The 20775-nt window shown below is 44.3% G+C and overlaps 2 protein-coding genes across 3 annotated transcripts; both read left to right on the top strand.

Annotated features, from left to right (window-relative positions):
• Nucleotides 1-4944: 4944 nt before the first annotated feature.
• On the top strand, nt 4945-8928 carry LOC306770281 (elongation factor 1-alpha). The gene is made up of 8 exons (XM_079259128.1): nt 4945-5031; nt 5817-5971; nt 6939-7118; nt 7200-7496; nt 7583-7733; nt 7807-8063; nt 8161-8395; nt 8480-8928. Exons 2-8 carry the CDS (start codon nt 5828-5830, stop codon nt 8599-8601), a joined length of 1386 nt encoding a protein of 461 aa, XP_079115254.1. The 5' UTR covers nt 4945-5031; nt 5817-5827; the 3' UTR covers nt 8602-8928.
• Nucleotides 8929-9115: 187 nt separating this feature from the next.
• LOC306769825 (elongation factor 1-alpha) lies at nt 9116-17000 on the top strand. 2 transcript variants are annotated; one of them, XM_079258557.1, is made up of 8 exons: nt 9116-9237; nt 9939-10095; nt 12138-12317; nt 12395-12691; nt 12770-12920; nt 14689-14945; nt 16312-16546; nt 16641-17000. In XM_079258557.1, exons 2-8 carry the CDS (start codon nt 9952-9954, stop codon nt 16763-16765), a joined length of 1389 nt encoding a protein of 462 aa, XP_079114683.1. In that variant the 5' UTR covers nt 9116-9237; nt 9939-9951; the 3' UTR covers nt 16766-17000. The 2 variants fall into 2 exon arrangements, with proteins under 2 accessions (XP_079114683.1, XP_079114684.1); XM_079258558.1 differs by having other exon boundaries at nt 9209-9350.
• The last annotated feature ends 3775 nt before the right edge of the window (nt 17001-20775 follow it).

Genomic DNA, 20775 nt, shown 5'->3' on the forward strand with positions numbered 1-20775 from the left:
ATCCAGGTAAAAATACAAAAGGCAACCCCCCCAAAACTAAACTTTGCATGTGAGAGAAAACGGAGGATGTGAAACCGAACCGAGATGATAGTCTTGACACCAAAAGATTACTTTGTAAATGTGATTCAGGCGTTCACAATGACAATGTAAAGATGACAATTGTGCTGCTGTTGGGTTTTATTTGCATTAACTGTTTCCCAGGTCTGGATGCATTTGCAGTTTGCTGACATTGCAATTCAGATTGAGCTGCCTACGACTGCCTCTGTGCACATGAATGCTGGTGAAGTGCAGCTCTCTGAATGCCGGCAGTGATTTTTGTCATGCAACCACACAGACATTCAGAAAAGATTTCGTAAAACTGCCAGAAGATTCTTCAATTTACAATAGAAAGGATTATGTTCCTTCCTTTTCTGTATAAAATATTCTTTATTTTCCATCTATGGGTACACCTCAGTGAGCTTGAGACAAATGAATTGTCATTCGTGGACAACATTTGGAAACATGTTGTCAAAATACATCTTCAAAAAGCCATTTTTCACTTCAGATATATGTTGAAAAGAAAATTGAAACCTTTTCTTTGTCTGCAGCTCCTTGTATGTGTGCCATATTTCACATTTATAATTGTAATATTTATAAAAAATACATAATAAATATTAGAAACATTTATAAATATCATAAATTGTGACATTACAATTCCTTATATATACACAATAGCTGATAACTGTTTTTTTGTTTTATTTTGTCACAAATGTAACTGAAAACAAAGAAAATTGTTAAAAACTTTCACATTTGAGGAAAGCTTTAGACAAAGCTCTGAGAAGGAGCTGATATGAGCATGACTGATTGAATCATGTTCATCCTTAATTAGAATATTCATTTCATTCAGTAGTTTTATTTAGAATATTCCTGATTCTTTTAAAGATCTGCAATGCATATCTGTCCATCCGGCATTATTTCCTCGTTGCCAGTAAAATGATCATCTGCCCCGTTGCTATGACAACCCCTCACACTGGATGACTCATTGTTGACGTCCTGCCAGCGCCTGGCTGCCAGTCGGTCAGCCTGTTGAATCACATTCTCCGTTTTTCCCACACTGAAATGCTTCCCCCTCTCTGCCGTCCTGCTCTCCTTGCTGTCTGAAATCAGAACACAGCTGCTGTACTTTGCTCCGATCACTCATCGTTATCATTACCAGGATAGCTCTGCATATCAGGAGCATTGCATGTGCAGTGCACGCTGCTTAAAATGTTGCTCATAAGCCTGAAGATGAATCCTGCTGGTAGTTTTGACTGAAAGCATCTAAAACAGGATGGAAATGTTGAGGTTTTCTTCCATGTGATGTCAAAGCCAATGGACCAAATCGCTGCAGCTGATCATGAAACACCTGAAAGCAAATAAACAGAACCTGCATCAGTCTTTATGCGATCTAACAGTTCTGAGCTGTCAGATTATGCCAGTTGTTAACATGCTGTGTCCTATTTGACCTGAACTCAGCACACAGGAAACAGTGTATTATCTGAAATATGAGACCAAAGGTTGTGATGTCTCGATATGCTGAGCTGAATGGCGACCATGGCAGTAATCACTGCTGCACTCCTGGAAAAACAGGTCACGTTCCTGTGTGTGAGGTGTCTGTGCACCACATTTAATAAACTAGAAATCTCACCTTGGTGTTGTTATGAAAACTTCACCTACAACAACTTGATATTTTGATGACAGACCTGGTTACCTGTACTTCAAGTGTGTTTTAGGGTTTTTCTTTTTTTAAATGAGCACAGTAACCTTGAATTTCTCTTATTTCAATCAAAATAAGCCCTTCTGCATTTTACTACACACAAAGCTTGTACATTCTCAAAGGCAACGTCAGACATTGTTGTAATATGTCTTATAATCACGATGGACACAATAGTTTCGTGTCCTGACTTTTATTAAACCGGAAAAACATCCAAATCAGAACAAGATGGATTTAGTTGCTTCTGCATGAACACATAAAGTATGCTAACCAACAAACTTCTTTAGTTTATATTGTTTTATTCATTTTTGTGATTTACAATGTTTGTTCTGATTAATGTTTACATCTATTATTTGTATTTATCCATTTATTTACAAAGCAAATTAGCTATCTAGCTAGCTCACTGTTCTCACAAGCCTTCTCTTTAGCTAGAGGGTTTGCTAACTAGTAATTTAGCCCAATCCCCAATTTGATAGCCTTCTAACTAGACTTCTAGTTAGCTAGAGGGTTTGCTAACTATTAACTTAGCATAATACCAAATCTGCTAACCTTCTAACTAGCCTTCTCATTAGACGCTTAGCTAACTATTCACTTGGCACAATACCTAACTTGCTAGGCTTCTCAAAATCCTCATTAGCTAGACGTTCAGCTGTTAAGCTAACTGTCTAGAATAACTGGATAAACAGCCTTTAAGCATTTTTACTGATAAACTGATAACCAAAATGTTGTGAAAAAGCTGCGTCTGAAAGCCCCAACATCCCTTAGGTTCACCAGACTTCTTGGGGTGTGCATTAACAAACTGTCTAGAAAAGTTCTTCTCCATGTTTTGCCTGCAGAGCTGAGCGATGCCTTCTACTCGGCCCAGTCTTACTGATAACGTTGTTTCAGTTCATTGAGGTTTCTGCAGCTCCCTGAAGGTCCTAACGCAGCATTTCAGTCTGGTAGTAAAGACAAGATGGCTTGTAAGTCTGAATGCTAACACTTGGATCATGTCAACAACTTGATTCTTTAGCTGCTTTAGCAGTCAGAGACATGGTCTCACATTTCACTCTAGAATACTTTAGAGTTCATGGTCCACTGACTGCAACGTGCCGGTTACTTTGAGTGCAAAAACAACCCAAATCATTAACCTTCCACCGCCGTGCTTGATAGTTTGCATGAGGCGTTTGTAGTGATATGTTGTGTTTAGTTTCTCTTAATAAACTGTGGTCCATTATGACAAAAAGCATAGTAAATGGTTTACGTTTGGTTGCCCATAATTACGACATTATGTCATATTTACATTTTGATCCTCAATGGACATCAGAGGAATTACATAAACATTTATTCAGTTCAATTCAACTTTATTTATCTACCATCAAATCACGGCAATGCCATCTCAAGACGCTTTACAGACAGAAAAAAAGGAACATAATGAAAGCCAATTCATAATAGCCTATATAAGGAAACCAACATATATATATATATATATATATATATATATATATATATATATATATATATATATATATATATATATATATATATATATATATATATATATATATATGTGTGTGTGTGTGTGTGTGTGTGTGCGCGTGTGTGTGTCACGTATGTTATTGTGGACACAAGAAAGACTACACTAAACCCTTTGGTGACAGTGAGTGGCACAAAACTGCTGTGAAAACTGTGTTTTCATCTAAAGAAGTAACTGTGGTTCAGACTTACAACCAAACTGGAGAAACCTGTTTCTTACCTTTAAGCATCTTTGGAAATGAAAGACAGTTTCTGCAGACGTAAAATCTGATGCATGAAGCATTTTGTGTTGGTAATCATTGGTGCGGCTCTTCAAGTATAACCTTAATCCCGATCTCGATGGACAGGTTTGCTTATGTGATTTAAAACACGACCTGTTTTTAGTCCACATCCATGTGAGAAAAAGGCACGCATGTAGTCTGTATTTTTAACTGAACACTAATAGTTCTGCCTTTGTGGGCTTTTTAAAGCTTTCTTTTCCCTCCTCCCTGATTGTCGCTCTGCTCTTTGCTGAGTGAAAGCAGCAGCTGCCAAGTCGAAGTGGCTGTTACCTGAACTGCAAAAAAACCCCAGCAAAGAGGAGTTAGAGCGAGCGACCGCCAGCTGCCTTCGTACTGGGCTCCATGCCACAGTGGAGGAAGCCAAGTCTGACCTCTTGACCCTCAAACAGCATCCTGATCCCACACCAGCTGATTTCCCCTTTACGCAGTTTATACATATAACCTGAAAGATGTTTTTATGCTACAGATATGAGATAATTTGTACTAGATTTGGTGTAAATATTCCTTCCTAAACTGAAGCTTTAGTTGGGTTGTTTTATGTAGATGGAAAGTAGGTGTTTATATGGCGTCTAAAACACAATTTTCTGTGTTTAAATCAGCTTCTTTTCCTGAATTGTCACTTTAAATCCAATCAGAGGCTTCGGTATGCGTCTGCCGGGAATGTAATGTTATGGATAAGGTGTCTGAAGAACGGCAGGAGTTCATCTTTTCACAATCTGGCCTCTTGTTTGAATGCAAATCTCTTAAGGATTTAGATAATCTAATCAGGCGGATGAGTCGTTCCAAGTGTTGCTGGTGGGTGGGACGGCAGGGGGAGCAGGAGCTGGGGGTCCATATGGACTTAGGTGTTCCTACTGGAGCTAATTTAAAGCTTTGAAACTTGTAAAATATGCTATTTGGTTTCATAATAACATAAAAAATTAGATTATTGCATCTGGTGAATCTTATTATCAACTGTGATGTTCCTAAAACCCTAAACTTTATCATTTTATTTGATTTATTCACCTTTTAAAGCAATATTTTGGCCCATTATGAGAAGTTATGTTAAAAAACACACTATAATTGATGTAATTAGTCCAGTAGCTTACATGATGTGTCATATATTGACCTGTAGTATAAATATAAATAAGTTTTTACAGTTCTTCATGTGTAAAAACTTAATTATAGTTGTTGATGAGTAAAAAGATGAAGGACTTGTTTGTGCTGAATGACAGAAAACGGTGACTCCCTGCATGGTGAAGTGGATTTTTGTGCCTTTTCTGGCTGGTCTCTGTGCTGGGATGAAGTCGCCATCCCTGCGGATGAGGCATCATGCATGTTGCGGCGGCGTGCTGACGTTTTTTGCAGGAATGCGTGTGATTTGCGGGGTTTGCACCGGGGAGGGCGACGGGAAGTCAGGCCGCCTCCCATTCAGTATAAAACCTCCCAGTCCGGCCCCACTCTTCCTCTTTCTGTTACCTGGCTAGGGGCAGCAGCTTTGGCCGTGAATACCCAAAAACACCGGTAAGTTCACGTTTTTTCGGTCATGTAGCCAGAAAACCAGCCGCGAACCTTTAACTCTTTATATGGTGTTCCATAGGTTCAATGTGAGTTTAATTTCCCTCCCTTTTGTGGCTTTACTAGTATAAAACTTGGCTCTTTTAGGTTATGTAACTTGATGCTAACCTGTAGATTTTAAATTAGCTGACTTTATGGAGCGTTTTCCAGCTTTTCCTTGGGAATTTGTTAGGTAAAAGCGTCTTCTTGTGTGTTTGAGTTCGGTTAAGTTTTTAGACAGAAGACGGGAAATGAGGGAGGAGAAATGTGGGGGGAAAAGGAACAAAGGAGGCTGGGAAAGCGGACATCCCAGGATGCTTTAATGGCATTTCTCTTCTCTCCTCCTTGGAACAGCTGGACGTGTTTCCCAGCGACAGGTGTTGGAGTCTGGGCACCATAGGCTCCAAATATTTGGAGATCTTTGTAACTTTACCCGACGTGGCTGTGGGAGTAACACGTGTCTCCTGGCTGGCCTGTGGCCGCGTGAGGCCTAGCGGCCGCCGCCTTTTTGCGATTCCTGCCACTCACCGTACAGAAACTGTGAAACTGGAAATTAAATGTAACACGGTTTTATATAAAACATGAGCTTTATTGGACTCCCTTTGGGTATTTAAGTCGACTCCTGAGAGAGTCGAGGTCAGATTGAACTGGGTTCAGTTAACGTCCCCTTTTTATATGATGTAATTTAAGCTCATATTCGACTTAATGAAGCAAACGGCTTTAGTTTTATTTAATTTTTTTGTCCTTGTCAGAAACTAACACAATGGGAAAGGAAAAGACCCACATCAACATCGTGGTCATTGGCCATGTCGACTCAGGAAAGTCCACTTCCACCGGTCACCTGATCTACAAGTGCGGAGGAATCGACAAGAGAACCATCGAGAAGTTCGAGAAGGAAGCTGCTGAGGTTTGTGTTTCATTTTTATGTTTAATTTTATTATGTTTTGAGCCAAGATGGCGGTGTTAACGTTTAGTTTTCTTATCTTTGGAACCAAGATGGCGGCGTCAGCGTGCCTGCTCTGAGCTCAGCTGCCCGGCACGCGGGTGTAGCAGGCGGGTGCGCGCGCGCGGGGTGGGGCTTGACGGGCGGCGCTAATGGTGACGGTGCACTTTGTTCGGTGTAGGCCAGAGGCTGCTGTACAGTTAAACACCGAATAAACTGCATTTTTACAGGTTCTAACACCTGGAAATGTTATGTTTTAATTAGGAATAAGAGAACCAACTGTCATGAATTTAATTAAACCTCCCATGAGTTTTTGTGTATTGCTTTAGCAAATGGTGTCTTGTGAGCCTTAAAATATGTCCAAACATAAGCCTATTTTTAAAAACTATATTTAAATAAATGCACCAAATTACAAGACAAATTAGCCACAGAGCCAACAATTTAACTTTTAAGTGAAGTTTAGCTCATTGCTTGTTTGTAGGCTAAAACAGTTGGAACTATATCAAAGCATGATATAGTTCCAGGATTTGTCAATTATGTTAGTGGTTCTCACCTGATTTAGTCTTAACAGAATACAGTTGACAAATTAAACACACCCCAACCGGATGCGTTTAAAGAAACAAGAAAAGGTCACTCTAGTACATTTTGATACCTCTTGTTGACCAACAGTTAGTTCAAAACGGCTTTAAAATCATTAAAACAGACTACAGCCTTTACTGTGTGTATTACAATGTTGTCAAAATAGTTAAGTTTTAACTCATACTTTGATTCTCAGTTGACACAGCAGTGGAAAAGCTTAATTGTGTAAACGAAAGCATTTTGTTTCTAGCAAATATTTTAATAGTTAAATGAATCAAACATTTTGAATACTTAAACACTTGTTGTGATGATGATATTCCCTGGAAATAAAGTACTTTCTCTCCTCTTTCAGATGGGTAAGGGCTCCTTCAAATACGCCTGGGTGCTGGACAAGCTGAAGGCCGAGCGTGAGCGTGGTATCACCATCGACATTGCTCTGTGGAAGTTTGAGACCAGCAAGTACTACGTGACCATCATTGATGCTCCTGGACACAGGGACTTCATCAAGAACATGATCACTGGTACCTCCCAGGTAATCGCCAGTAACCCATGAGCTTGAAAGCTGTCTTGTTGGTTTGCATTTCAACTAAATGTCTTGTTAATCGCCGCATAGGCCGACTGCGCTGTGCTGATCGTCGCTGCTGGTGTTGGTGAGTTCGAGGCCGGTATCTCTAAGAACGGCCAGACCCGTGAGCACGCCCTGCTGGCTTTCACCCTGGGTGTGAAGCAGCTCATCGTTGGTGTCAACAAGATGGACTCCACCGAGCCCCCTTACAGCCAGGCCCGTTTTGAGGAAATCCAAAAAGAAGTGAGCACCTACATCAAGAAGATTGGCTACAACCCTGCTGCTGTCGCCTTTGTGCCCATCTCCGGATGGCATGGAGACAACATGCTGGAGGCCAGTGACAAGGTGAGGGTCTTCTGTTGGATGGACACTCTCCAAACCCAGCCAACGCTTCTTGTAGCATTTTGTTCACCCAACGTGTTCCTTTTTAGATGAACTGGTTCAAGGGGTGGAAGATTGAGCGCAAGGAGGGCAATGCCAGTGGAACCACTCTTCTGGAGGCTCTGGATGCCATCCTGCCACCCAGCCGTCCCACCGACAAGCCCCTCCGTCTGCCCCTGCAGGACGTCTACAAAATCGGTGGTAAGGGAAAAACTTTTAGACAAGTCATTAAAGTTTTTAAATGTTGGGTATTAAAACGTGAAACTTCTATCAGGTATCGGAACTGTCCCCGTTGGACGTGTTGAGACCGGTGTCCTGAAGCCCGGCATGGTCGTCACCTTCGCTCCACCCAACCTGACCACTGAGGTCAAGTCTGTGGAGATGCACCACGAGTCCCTGCCCGAGGCTGTCCCTGGTGACAACGTCGGCTTCAACGTCAAGAACGTGTCCGTCAAGGAGATCCGTCGTGGCTACGTTGCTGGCGACAGCAAGAACGACCCACCCAAGGCTGCTGACAGCTTCAACGCCCAGGTTGGCATTGTGCAGTTTTTTTAAAAGCTAAAAGAAAATCAGTTATTTCATGGTTTGGTTGAACCAGACAGACTTCTAACCACATCTCCATCTGCAGGTCATCATCCTGAACCACCCAGGCCAGATCAATGAAGGTTACGCCCCAGTCCTGGACTGCCACACCGCTCACATTGCCTGCAAGTTCAAGGAGCTCATTGAGAAGATCGACCGTCGTTCTGGAAAGAAGCTTGAGGACAACCCCAAGTTCGTCAAGTCTGGAGACGCCGCCATCGTTAAACTCATCCCACAGAAGCCCATGGTTGTGGAGCCCTTCTCAAACTACCCTCCCCTCGGTAGGTTTCATACCAACAGGGACGCAACAAAATGTTGAGTGTTTGTAATGTTTCTAACATTCTGCTCACCCTTTTCCATCCAAGGTCGTTTCGCTGTGCGTGACATGAGGCAGACCGTGGCCGTCGGTGTCATCAAGGCTGTTGATACCAAGGAGGTTTCCGGAAAGACAACCAAGGCAGCAGAGAAGGCCCAGAAGAAGAAATGAATGGCTGTGCAGGACGTCCAACGACCAGATGTGTGCCGGCAGCAGCGGGCCACCTCCTTCCCCATATCTTCTTCCCACCCTGGGTCATCTTCTCTGAGGCACAGCTCTCACCTCAAGGACTGGCTTATGCTGATTAAAACCCACCGCAAAAGTTTTCGCAGGAAAAAAGAACTCTGTGGCGTTGTCTCTTACTGAATCACAGGACAGTGCCTCTTCTCAGTTCAGTTGAAGTTGCAAAAGGTTTAGAACCGTATCTCAATGTTAAAATGCCACAAATTGGAAAGAAAAGCTGCTGGTAACTAATAAAAATAAATGTCTTTGAAAAAATTGCAATTGGCTTGTCTGTGTCCTTCAGTGCTGCAGTTGGAGCAGTTTTTAGCTGCGACAGTGGAGCCTGTCTGCTGCAGCTGTTGTAGACCAGACTATCTGCGTCCGGTGATGCATTTGTTGTCCAATCGCCTCCTTGGGATACATGCCACCCCAGCCAATGGCACCCCTTTATTTTACTCGGACACCAACCAGAGCCTGCCAACCCTCCCTCGCCTGCGGCAGTATAAAAAGTCTGCACGGCTCATGTTCTGTCCTTTTTTGCTTCTGCTTTTAATTCAGGGTGGTCGTGGTAGTTGCTGGGCTCAGGTTGGTGGATTTAATGCTTATTTGAACTCAAACCTGGAGAAATGTGTTAATGGGATGGAACAAAGTCTAAACTGGATCTGGGCTTCATTTGAGGGCTTATTCCTCATGTTGAGGTGTGAGATCTGGTTTATTTCTATTCCTTGAAGCAATAATTGCACTAATGTACTTATTTTAAAAGGTTGCTAACTTAGTTTTGGTCTTTACTGCCTTATTTTATATATTTGTACTGGCTTGTGTCTGTTTGGCTTGTTAAAGTTGGTATTTTGAGGAGGAAAGGCTGGTTTTGGTGGATATTTGAGCTCATTTCTGCCAGTCACGCTTGTTTCTCTACCGTCGTGAACGCGCACAGCTCCTAAATGCTGAGTGACGGGTGCGCGCTTGCATCAGTTGACAACATGGCGGCGGTGCTCAACATGGAGGCTGGAAGCCGGTGCTCGTCCAGCACGTGGCGCGTGACTCACCGGCCTCGTGCACGCGCACTGACGTCAGAAAGCAGAACGTGTTAAAGGCGAAAAGTCCAAGATTATTTATGTCGAAGTTTGGGGGAAATTAGGCAGTTTCATGTTAAACAGTTTAAACGAGAAATCCTCCCCTAATTAACAAATTAATACATATAAACCATTACTCCATTGGTGTTTTAAATTTGTAGCTTTAAAAATGCATATAAACGCATTTATAACTGCTGTCCTTTTTGTTTGTAGCCGGTAAATAAAAATGGGTAAGGAAAAGACACACATCAACATCGTGGTCATTGGACATGTCGACTCCGGCAAGTCCACAACCACCGGACACCTGATCTATAAATGCGGAGGAATCGACAAGAGAACCATCGAGAAGTTCGAGAAGGAAGCTGCTGAGGTTGGTTTCAGGGTTTTATTTAGATTATTAAACTGAATGAGACATGATGGAAGTTCATCACATACATGATGAAAACTACAGCTCGCTCATATGACTGGTTAATGTCGCCACCTACCGTTTGCAGCTGGTACTGCATCACTGGCAAAATGATTCACACCATTTCCTATACTGAGGATTAACCTCTCTATATTACAGTCTATGGGATTAACCCTTGTATTGTGTTTAAAAAATCACATTGATTATGTTGCGGGTCCTTTTGACCCACACTGTGTAAATCTACTTACTACATTAAAAAAAACTAGTTCAACCAATAACACTTCAGATTATGTAAATGTGTAGAAAAGAGACATTCAATACAATCTTTGAACTACAACACTGTACTTAAGAACTATTTTTGTTTTTCCCTTTTCACAAACACTTCTAACTTGCCCCATTTTCTCTGATTTTCTCATTCTGAACATTTTCAATGTCATCCAGATGATGGACAGACAGCAACTGTGTGTTTTCTGTCGGTTCTGGCTTATTTTTTCTGACTGTTAAAAACATACAGCGTTCTTTAGAAGTTCATGTCCAAGGTGGGTGTAAAGAAGTTGTCACATGTGATGTTACGCACCTCCAGGTGGCTTTCCAGTGTACACTTACATATTTTATGTATAGCTAGATTTTGAATCAGAAGCTATCCATATTTTTAAGCCATACTTGGCAGGATTGTTGGGCATGTACTGTCGGAAAGGACAGCACCGCCTGAATGAAATAAGGCGCTCACAGACAGTAACATGCAAACCAAGATTGTACAACAAAGGTAGAATTTCAACCCATTTATCCCAACCATGTGATCGCAGCTAGCTTGTCTTATTCATGTCACTCTGGTATCGCGGTTGTCAAATCAGATGACTTGAGATTTTGTCAAATATCTCCAGAAACATTGTTGCTGGAAAGATCTTCATTCTACAGACTTACAGTAAAGTCTATCCTCAGACGCACTGCAGTGTCTGTGTATGAATGTCTACTCTAAAGCAATAAAAACATCAAAATTAGGTACATTAAAGAGACATTTTTGACTCTAATCAGCGACTTACCCACACTAAAGTGTCTGGGTCAAAATGACCCCCAACATCATCTTTGCATGCAAACATTGCACAGATGTTCAACTACACATAAAAGTCTCCAAATTTCATTGAAAAGTTCATGAACCCAGAAGAGGAAAAGTCACAAATTTTAATGAAGAAAAAGAAAAGTTAACCAGCAGTTTGTTCATCACAAAAACTGCAATGGGTCAAATTGACCCTTAACTAAATATAAAGGTTAATATCAATAACTTTCATCTTTCACACCCCAAATACATCAAATTATAAGACAAATTAGCCACAGAGCCAACTATTTAACCTTTTAGTGAATTTTAGCTCATTGCTTGTTTGTAGGCTAAAACATTCGGAACAATGTCATCTTTCTCCTGATCTGGTCATCGAAGCAGGACGAAGCCTGATGTAGTTCCAGGATTTTGTCAGTCATGTTGGTGGTTCTCACCTGATTTAATCTTATCTGACAGAAGACAGTAGACATATTAAACACACACCAACCTGATGCATATAAAGAAACAAGAAAAGGTCACTTCAGTACATTTTGATTCCTCTTGTTGACCAAAAGTTAGTTCAAAATGGCTTAAAAATCATTAAAACACACGACAATCTTTACTATGTGTCTGTATTTAAGAAAGTTTTAACTCTTGACTTTGACACCCAATTAAAGGATATAGCACGGGAAAATATTAGTTATCTAAACGAAAGCATTGATTTGTATGAAGTAAAATTTTAATAGTGAACAAAACATTAATCAAAAATATTTTTCAATTCAACTTTATTTATATAGCGTCAAATCAGGGCAGTGCCATCTCAAGATGTTTTACTGACAAAAAATAAATAAATAAAAGCCAGTTCATAATAGCCTATATAAGGAAAACAACAGATTGAGTTTTGAATACTTAAACACTTGTTGTGATGATGATATTCCCTGGAAATAAAGTACTTTCTCTCCTCTTTCAGATGGGTAAGGGCTCCTTCAAATACGCCTGGGTGCTGGACAAGCTGAAGGCCGAGCGTGAGCGTGGTATCACCATCGACATTGCTCTGTGGAAGTTTGAGACCAGCAAGTACTACGTGACCATCATTGATGCTCCTGGACACAGGGACTTCATCAAGAACATGATCACTGGTACCTCCCAGGTAAAAGTTCCACCTTGTTTTCTCCTCTCATGCTTCCTGCTCTGGGCTTGCCTTCTGACGAAGCTCTCCCCGGCCAGGCCGACTGCGCTGTGCTGATCGTCGCTGCTGGTGTTGGTGAGTTCGAGGCCGGTATCTCTAAGAACGGCCAGACCCGTGAGCACGCCCTGCTGGCCTACACCCTGGGTGTGAAGCAGCTCATCGTTGGTGTGAACAAGATGGACTCCACCGAGCCCCCTTACAGCCAGAAGCGTTTTGAGGAGATCACCAAGGAAGTGAGCGCCTACATCAAGAAGATCGGCTACAACCCCGCCACGGTCGCCTTCGTGCCCATCTCCGGGTGGCACGGAGACAACATGCTGGAGGCCAGTGACAAGGTGAGGCGCAGCTTAACCTGCCAGTTTTCTGCCTCCTTCGTATCACGTTAAACGTCTTTCACTCTGATTCTCCTTCAGATGAGCTGGTTCAAGGGGTGGAAGATCGAGCGCAAGGAGGGCGGAGCTTCAGGCATTACGCTGCTGGAGGCGCTGGACTCCATCATGCCCCCCAGCCGTCCCACCGACAAGCCCCTCCGCCTGCCCCTGCAGGACGTCTACAAAATCGGCGGTGAGTGAAAAACGTAAATAAGCAGCTTTTAGAAAAGGTTAAAGTTCAGCAGAGGAGTTTAAATCTGCTCTGATTGGTCGGCTTCTCCAGGTGGAGTCCGTCCTTTAACCTGACCCACACTCACCCTAACCTCTTCAGCGTTTTATTTAACAGAAATGTAAGGATGAACTTTCAGCGTTTTTCACCCAAATCTAAAATATTTTCATCATTTATCGTCTTCTCTACTCACACAGCAGCAGTGGTTCACATTCTTGTTGGAAAGAAGCTCAAAGTTCATTACATCTAAACTTTAGTTGTTTATGTTTTTTATTTAGCTAATCTTAAACCAGAAAAACGAGATTAGGATCCCAGATCAAGTTTCCAAGGAAGTCGTGGCCCAGCGAGCATCTGGACATCCTGCGATCGGGAGACAGACGCAGTGAAAGCATCGTTACAGTAAAAACGGACTAAAGACGACGTTTAGAAGTTCATCCAGCAGAAAAAAAAGGTCAAAGGTTGCATGTCTTCACTGTAAACCAGTGCTGTCCAAAGTCGGTCCTCTGGGCCTGCAGGTTTTCCATGTATCCCTGCTCCAACACATCTGGCTCCCATTAACAGGGTCAAACAGCCAATGAGGAGGGATGCATGGAAAACCTGCAGGATCGTGGTCCCTGAGGGACCGGACCCTGGTACAAACTGCTGGAAGAGAAAAGGCCCTAAAGTTGTTTAAATGTCACATTTTTCTTGCAGAACACTCTGCAATCAGCTGGTTTAACACCAAAAAGCTCATTTTCCGAACCGCTTCGTAGCGTTTAGGGAAGCTGGAGCGAATCCCAGAGACAGGAACAGGTCGCAGGGAGAAACCCCAACATTTAAAATATTCTCAGTATTTCCACGCAAGCAGCCGTGTACCGCACACCACACATTCTCTCAGCATTATGGGAGGAGAATAAAAATGTAAAAATGAATTTAACACTCGAGAAAGACGCAGTTTGACCGACTTCATTTCAAACAAATAAATATCCTGAGAGGCAGACGCTTCATCTGATTGGTGGGATGAAGCTCAATTTAGAGATGAAGTATTAAAATAAAACATAATAAATGCAGCAGAAGCAAATTACAGTTGTGCTCATTTTTATTCATACCTTTCATTAAAGAAGGAAAAAACAGCTGCCTGTAAAATAAGCTGAAATTGACAAAAGTAATAATAAATAAGAATTTTATTAAAATAATTACATTATTTTCTGATTCTGCTTCAATACAAATATTTTTAAAAAAAGCAAACAAACAAGATAATTTATTACATATTCCATCAGTCATAAAGTAATATTTAGTTGAAGAATCCTGTAATGTTTCCGCTCCAGTCAGGTGTTTTCTGTTCCTCTCAGTCAGACTTCTGCACCTGTTGACAGGTATTTTGTCCCACTGTTCAACAGAAAAGTGCTCTAATTTGTCCAGGACACATTTGTTTGTTTGTTTGTTTTGGTTTTTTTTCAACTCAATGAAATGAAAAAACAGTGTCTTATATTACTAAATTATATTTTTGCAAATTTTTAGTTCTTGTTCCTTTTTTAAGTCTCCAGTTATTTGAGTGACTGTTGTAAATTCAGCCTTTTCTTTAATGAAAGGGGATGAAGACATATGAGCTCAACTGTAAGTCTTAAACATCTGATGTTTCCTGCAGAGATTCTCATAAATCATCCCAGAAGGCAGAAAACGACCCGTGTTTTCCTTTACAACCATTCAAATGGAGCCGTTTCCTAAAACACGCAGCCTCCCTCTCTTCCAGGAATCGGAACCGTCCCCGTCGGACGTGTTGAGACCGGTATCCTGAAGCCCGGCATGGTCGTCACCTTCGCTCCCCCCAACCTGACCACTGAGGTCAAGTCTGTGGAGATGCACCACGAGTCGCTGTCCGAAGCTCTGCCCGGCGACAATGTCGGCTTCAACGTCAAGAACGTGTCCGTCAAGGAGATCCGTCGTGGAAACGTGGCCGGCGACAGCAAGAACGACCCACCCCTGGCTGCCGAGAACTTCACCGCTCAGGTGAGCAGCAGAAGAAGAACACTCCATTTTATCCTTCATGTTGATGAAACTTTGTCCCGAGTGTCTGTCCTCACATAGAATATAAACAGCAACGGAGATGATCCTCTTTCTGGCGCTGAAACTAAACCTCTGAAGCATTCTGCCGTTCCAGTTTTGGCCTTTTGGCTACTTGGAGAATCGCTCCAAAAACAACAAGAACTTCAGCAGAACATGCGACTCGAACAGAAAGAGCTCATCAGTGCCATGATTGGACGAGCCGGACTCTAACATTCAGCCAAACGTGTGTGAAGGAAGTTCAGGAGTGTAAAGCAGTTATTTACCATGAACACACCTGATGCTGCAGCGGTGACACGACCTCTGGGACAAATCAGGGCTACTTCTGTGTTTCCCTGCTCCAACACAGCTGACTTAAACTAACTGCATCCAACAGCCAGCGCTGTTGTGCATGATGACTGTGTTGGAGCGGGAAACATTGAAAACGTGCAGGAGCGGCCCTGCAGTGGATGGAGAGGTCATCACACAGAGAGGAGTCTAAACAAGCTGAGGGGATAAAAGATTAAATAAAAATATTTTACTGGAATAGAAACAAACTAGATTTTCCAATTTAAGTTTTTAATGCTTTCCAATATATTTCTTTTTTTATTTTTATTCTAAAAGTTATTTATTTAATTTGATTAAAAATAACAACTTGATTTTCAATTGTTTTCTTTTTTTCCCTATTTTACTTTTTTAAACTTTATATTTCTTTTCTTTTAACATTTCACACAGATATTTAAAAACGAAGCATAAAAATCAATTTTTTTTAAAATAAAAAAGAGAAATATTTTTAACTAAGTAGGTTGTTAGCTGGTTAGATAATTAGAGTGAGTTGGTTAATTTAAAAAAGACTAGTTTTCATCTGGTTTAAGGTGGACAAACTAGTTTATGTCGCGTGGCGAGCGGGGCAGCAGAGAAGAGCGGGAGGTAAAGGAAATTTGGAGGAAGAAACATGAAAACAGGTTTTTTTAGGGATGATTATTTTAACTTGTGATTATTAGTTTCATATCTGTTGGTTTTGGCTGTTTTCGTTCTGCAGCATCTATCAGCTGATCGGTCATGTGACGGTTTTTCTTCCTCATGATGGGTTTCTAAAGCTGAGACGGTCCTGAGAAATAAAGTCTGGATGTTTCTGGGATGAAAAACTTTCCGCTTCTTTTCCAGAAAACAATCAGGCAGACCACAGAAAGCTTTAGGGTTAAACCAGCGGTAAACTGCTTGTCTGACTGGTTCTGGTACAGTTTGAAGCATTTTATCTGGACGTTGACGCCAAGCAGGACAACAGTGGGGGACATGTCAGAGGCTGACTTGGTGTTGCTCCTCTGCGCAGGTCATCATCCTGAACCACCCCGGTCAGATCGCTCAGGGTTACGCCCCCGTGCTGGACTGCCACACCGCTCACATCGCCTGCAAGTTCAGCGAGCTGAAGGAGAAGATCGACCGTCGTTCTGGCAAGAAGCTCGAGGACAACCCCAAGGCTCTGAAGTCCGGAGACGCTGCCATCATCACCATGGTGCCTGGAAAACCCATGTGTGTTGAGAGCTTCTCCCAGTACCCCCCGCTGGGTGAGTCGGCTGTTCTCTGGCTTTTATTCAACGCTGCATTCATGGCTTGTTTTAACGTGCACTCTGCCCCCCCGCCGTCCCGTCCTCCTCTCAGGTCGCTTCGCCGTACGCGACATGAGGCAGACGGTTGCCGTCGGCGTCATCAAGTCCGTGGAGAAGAAAGCCCCCTCCGGAGGAAAGGTCACCAAGTCTGCACAGAAGGCCGAGAAGAAGAAATGAATCGTCATGCAGGACGTCGGACAGAACGAGCGGGCCGCCGCCGCGGCGAGCCCTCACCCCCCCTCTCACCCAGCGCCGGCTTCTCTGAGGCACATCTCTCTACTCAAGGACTGGATAATGCTGATAAAAGCCCATCGCAAAAGTTTCCGCAGGAAAGGAAGGTCCGTGCCTTCCAGAGGAAGCTGCGATGGCAAAGTTCAAACCCAACAATAAAGTTCTCTACATTGCCGAATGACGATGCTTCTCGTGTGTTTTTATGGCTCTCCAGAAGCTTCCGGCGGTTTCAGGGAGAATCTGGGTCCATCGTGGCTGAGCTGCAGGTTTCTGACACGCAGGAAGTCCTGAACCACCAAAACATCAACGCTGTAGGCGTCTAGATCCACCATCCTGCAGCTTTTAGATGCTTCCCTTCTCCAACACGCCTGAACGTCTCGTTGCAGAGCTGGACGACACGCAGAGGAGGGAAATCTGCCTTTTGATTCAGGCGTGTTGAACAAGCGTTGTGTCAAAACGCTGCAGGATGAAGGATCTCCAGAACTCTCAACTCTTTCTTTCTTCCAAAGGTCTTTTTTATTACGTAAAGTATCAATGAAATGTAGATTTTTGTTTTACTATCCCATACCCAAAAAATACAGAACACAAACAATAAACATCTACAATAAATAAAAATAATGATAAAAATAATAATAATAATAATAAAAAGGTGACTGACAAAGGCTACTCAGAGACAATTATAGTGGATCTCTCAAAAAATTCGAGAAAAAAAAAGGGTGCCATAATTTGTAGAATTTATTTTCAGATCCAAGGACGTTATATCTGATTTTTCCTAAATCCATACAAAGCATCATATCTTTGACACATAGTGCATGTGAAGAGTCTTTCCACTTAAAGAGGTGCTATGATGGTATTTCCAGTTTTCTGAGCTTTCTACAGTGTTACAGTGTTGAATCCTCATCAGACATGTGAACGACACTGTTTTTTATCACCTAAACACATGTTTGAGTTTGAGTTTGAGTTCCAGCACGCTCTCCATGGCGACGAAAAACGCGTCGTTTCAGAGAGTTTTTTCTACTTGGAAATCCTTGTGGCGTCCCGGGGGATAAGGTTCGGTGATTGGTTACCTTCTACTGGTTAACAAGGGCATGTACAAATACATCAGGCGGGTGGAAAACGTGGGATAAAGTTATTTCCAACGATGGCTGGTGAGTTTACCAAAGAGAGACATCCTGCTGCATTCGTTGCTGTGGGTTGCTGTTTTCCACTTCGTTTTCAGGCTCTGATTCAGGTTCCAACATGTAGGGCTGGATGCTATGTGTTGACATTGTATTTTGTTATTTTATTGAGTTCATATGAGCCTAATCCTTCTGTTTATGAGATGTTACAATGACGGTGAAAGCAGGTGCGGTGCGCGCTCCCGATGTAGTGCAGTGGCGGGAGGCGGGGCTTAATGCGGAAGAGTCTCAATCCACTCGTTTTGCCCGCAGGCTGATCTGACAGCCTACGGAGAGGGTCGGTCTGAAGTAAATAAAGAGATTTGTGACAATTGCAGAGTTCTCCACCGGCCACTGGGTGTCACTAGAGGCTAGGGAAACAAGACATGGTTAAGCTAGCAGATGAAGTAGCCACGTTTACACCGTGTTCATGTCAAGACAGAGATGTTAACCTGTCCGGCTTTTTTCCTGTAAGTCCGCTTATGTTTTACTACTGCTGCTAAGCTGATTCAAGTTTCTACGTCATGTATTAAGCATTTCTATGGTGAAATTGCATTTGTTTACGCTCATACTGTTGTAATGTTACAGGGCTTCCTCATCGTTGTCATTAAAGTGGTCTGACATCGAGGAGTGTGTTTCTTCATGAGGAAGCCATGGTTGTTGTTAAGTGCTCGGTTCCTGGCTGCACCTTCAGTACGGATTATGTGTCTGAGGCCCTCGCCGTTGCCCTGCTGACGAATCACGGGCTCGCCCATCAGGGCCCGCCTGGAATTGCCGCGCCTGCCCAGCTCCGTGCTCCTCTGGGCCCCAAGCTCGAACGTCCCAGGGTTGACATCGGCATATCGATAGAAGAATGGAACGTGTTCACTCGTCGCTGGGATGTCTTCCGCGTTGGCTCTGGCATTGGAGACGCCCAAGCCCCTTTCCAGCTGTTCCAGTGTGCTGGCCCCGAACTCGGAGATAGTTTGTTGAAGGCGAACCACGATGCCGCATCTGGACCCCTGCCAGATTTGTTAGCTGCCATGCGCTCACTCGCAGTCATTCCTGTGGCCACGTGCGTCCTGCGCACCGAGCTCCTTCAATTACACCAGGAGCGCGACGAATCGTTCCGCGCCTTCTCTGCCAGGGTGCGGGGGAAGGCGGAGACCTGTGCCTACAATGCAGCGTGCGTATGCGGCAGGACTGTGGACTATACGGACCATATTATCCATGATGTTTTGGTCAATGGCATCTATGACCCAGACATGCGCCGTGAAACGCTGGGGATACCCGATGTCCTGCGGAGACCAGTGAATGAGGTGATCGCGCTCGTTGAGACCAAGGAAATGGCTCGCAATGCACTCCCATCACCCAACCTTTCAGCCATGTCTTCATTCAGACGCTTGAACAAGGTTCAGCAGACGGGGCCTACCCCGACCCCAGCCCCGGTTGACAGGGCTAAAAAGGCCTCATGCCCAGTCTGCAAGAACGCTTTTGAAGTTTTCTTGGAGGGACCTCGCGGTTGGAATACCAAGCCCCACCGAGTCTGCGTTGACTGCTTCAGGGCCCGTCGGCGCCAGAAGCGGCTGCAGCTGCCACACGTCGGCCAACAAGCTACCATGGACTCAGAGCCGATCTCTCAGATCATGTCGTCCTGGTCCAGGGCCCTGCCTACCAGACATCGCAGGGGCCAGCCCCGTTGCCATGTTCCTGGCGCCGTCGGGCCCACGACCATCAGGCTTGACCACCACATCTTCTCGAGGGGCGAGTGGTGGCCAAACTGAGGGACCACCCTCGCGTCTCGATCTCCATCTCGGTTGATAACCTGGCCGGAAGCGGCACCCGCAATAGGGGCTCATGCTTGAAGGCTACGGCGCGCAGTCAGACCTATGGTCCCTCTCAGAGTTTCTCGCCTGCGGGTTCTTGCGTAATGACCTGCACCCCGTAGGTCTGAGCCTGTCGGCTGCCAACCACTCTCCTATTGCTGTTGACGGTGCTTTCTTTGCTGTGCTCTCTACGACCCCTAGCAGCGGGGTGGGCACGTCCTGCCGTTCCATGGTGTACGTTAGCAGGTCAGTCCAGTCCATGTATCTCTCCTATGAGTCGCTGCTCTGCCTCGGCCTCCTGCCTGGCACCTTCCCGTCGAATACCAGTAACGTGATTTCTGGGGGGGGGGGGCGTGACCGGGTCGCCCTTAACAAGGCGGATCAGCCCTTGCCGGTCTCTGCCACTCAGTCCACTGTCGGCGGCCGAGATCCCTGTGGGCCTAATGATCCTGAGTGCTCATGCCTTCAGCGTTCTGCCCCCCCGCCTCGGCCTGCAGAGCTGCCCTTCCCATGCACTCCGAGCAATAATGGCATCATGCGGGCCTGGCTGTTGGAGAGATATGCTTCATCTACATTCAACACCTGCCCCCATCGGGAGCTGCCATGCATGGACGGGCCACCGATTGAGATTCATGTGGACCCTGCGGCCACACCTAAGGCGTGCCACACCGCGGCAACCGTGCCCCTGCACTGGCAGCAGAAGGTACACGATGACCTCCTTCGGGACGAGGCCGTGGGTGTGATTGAACGTGTGCCTTATGGTGTCCCAGTGACATGGTGCCATCGTATGGTCGTCACTCGGAAGCATGACGGCTCCCCCCGCAGAACCGTGGACCTTTCACCTCTCAACAGGTACTGGCGACGTGAGACCTTTGCCACTGAACCCCCCTTCCACCTTGCCCGTCGCATCCCAAAGGACGCCTGGAAAACTGTCACGGATGCCTGGAACGGTTATCATAGTGTGCCCCTGCGCGAGTCGGATCGCCACCTGACC

Source organism: Telmatherina bonti (assembly GCF_933228915.1).
Source record: "Telmatherina bonti genome assembly, chromosome: 19".
In the NCBI taxonomy this organism is placed as follows: domain Eukaryota; kingdom Metazoa; phylum Chordata; class Actinopteri; order Atheriniformes; family Telmatherinidae; genus Telmatherina; species Telmatherina bonti.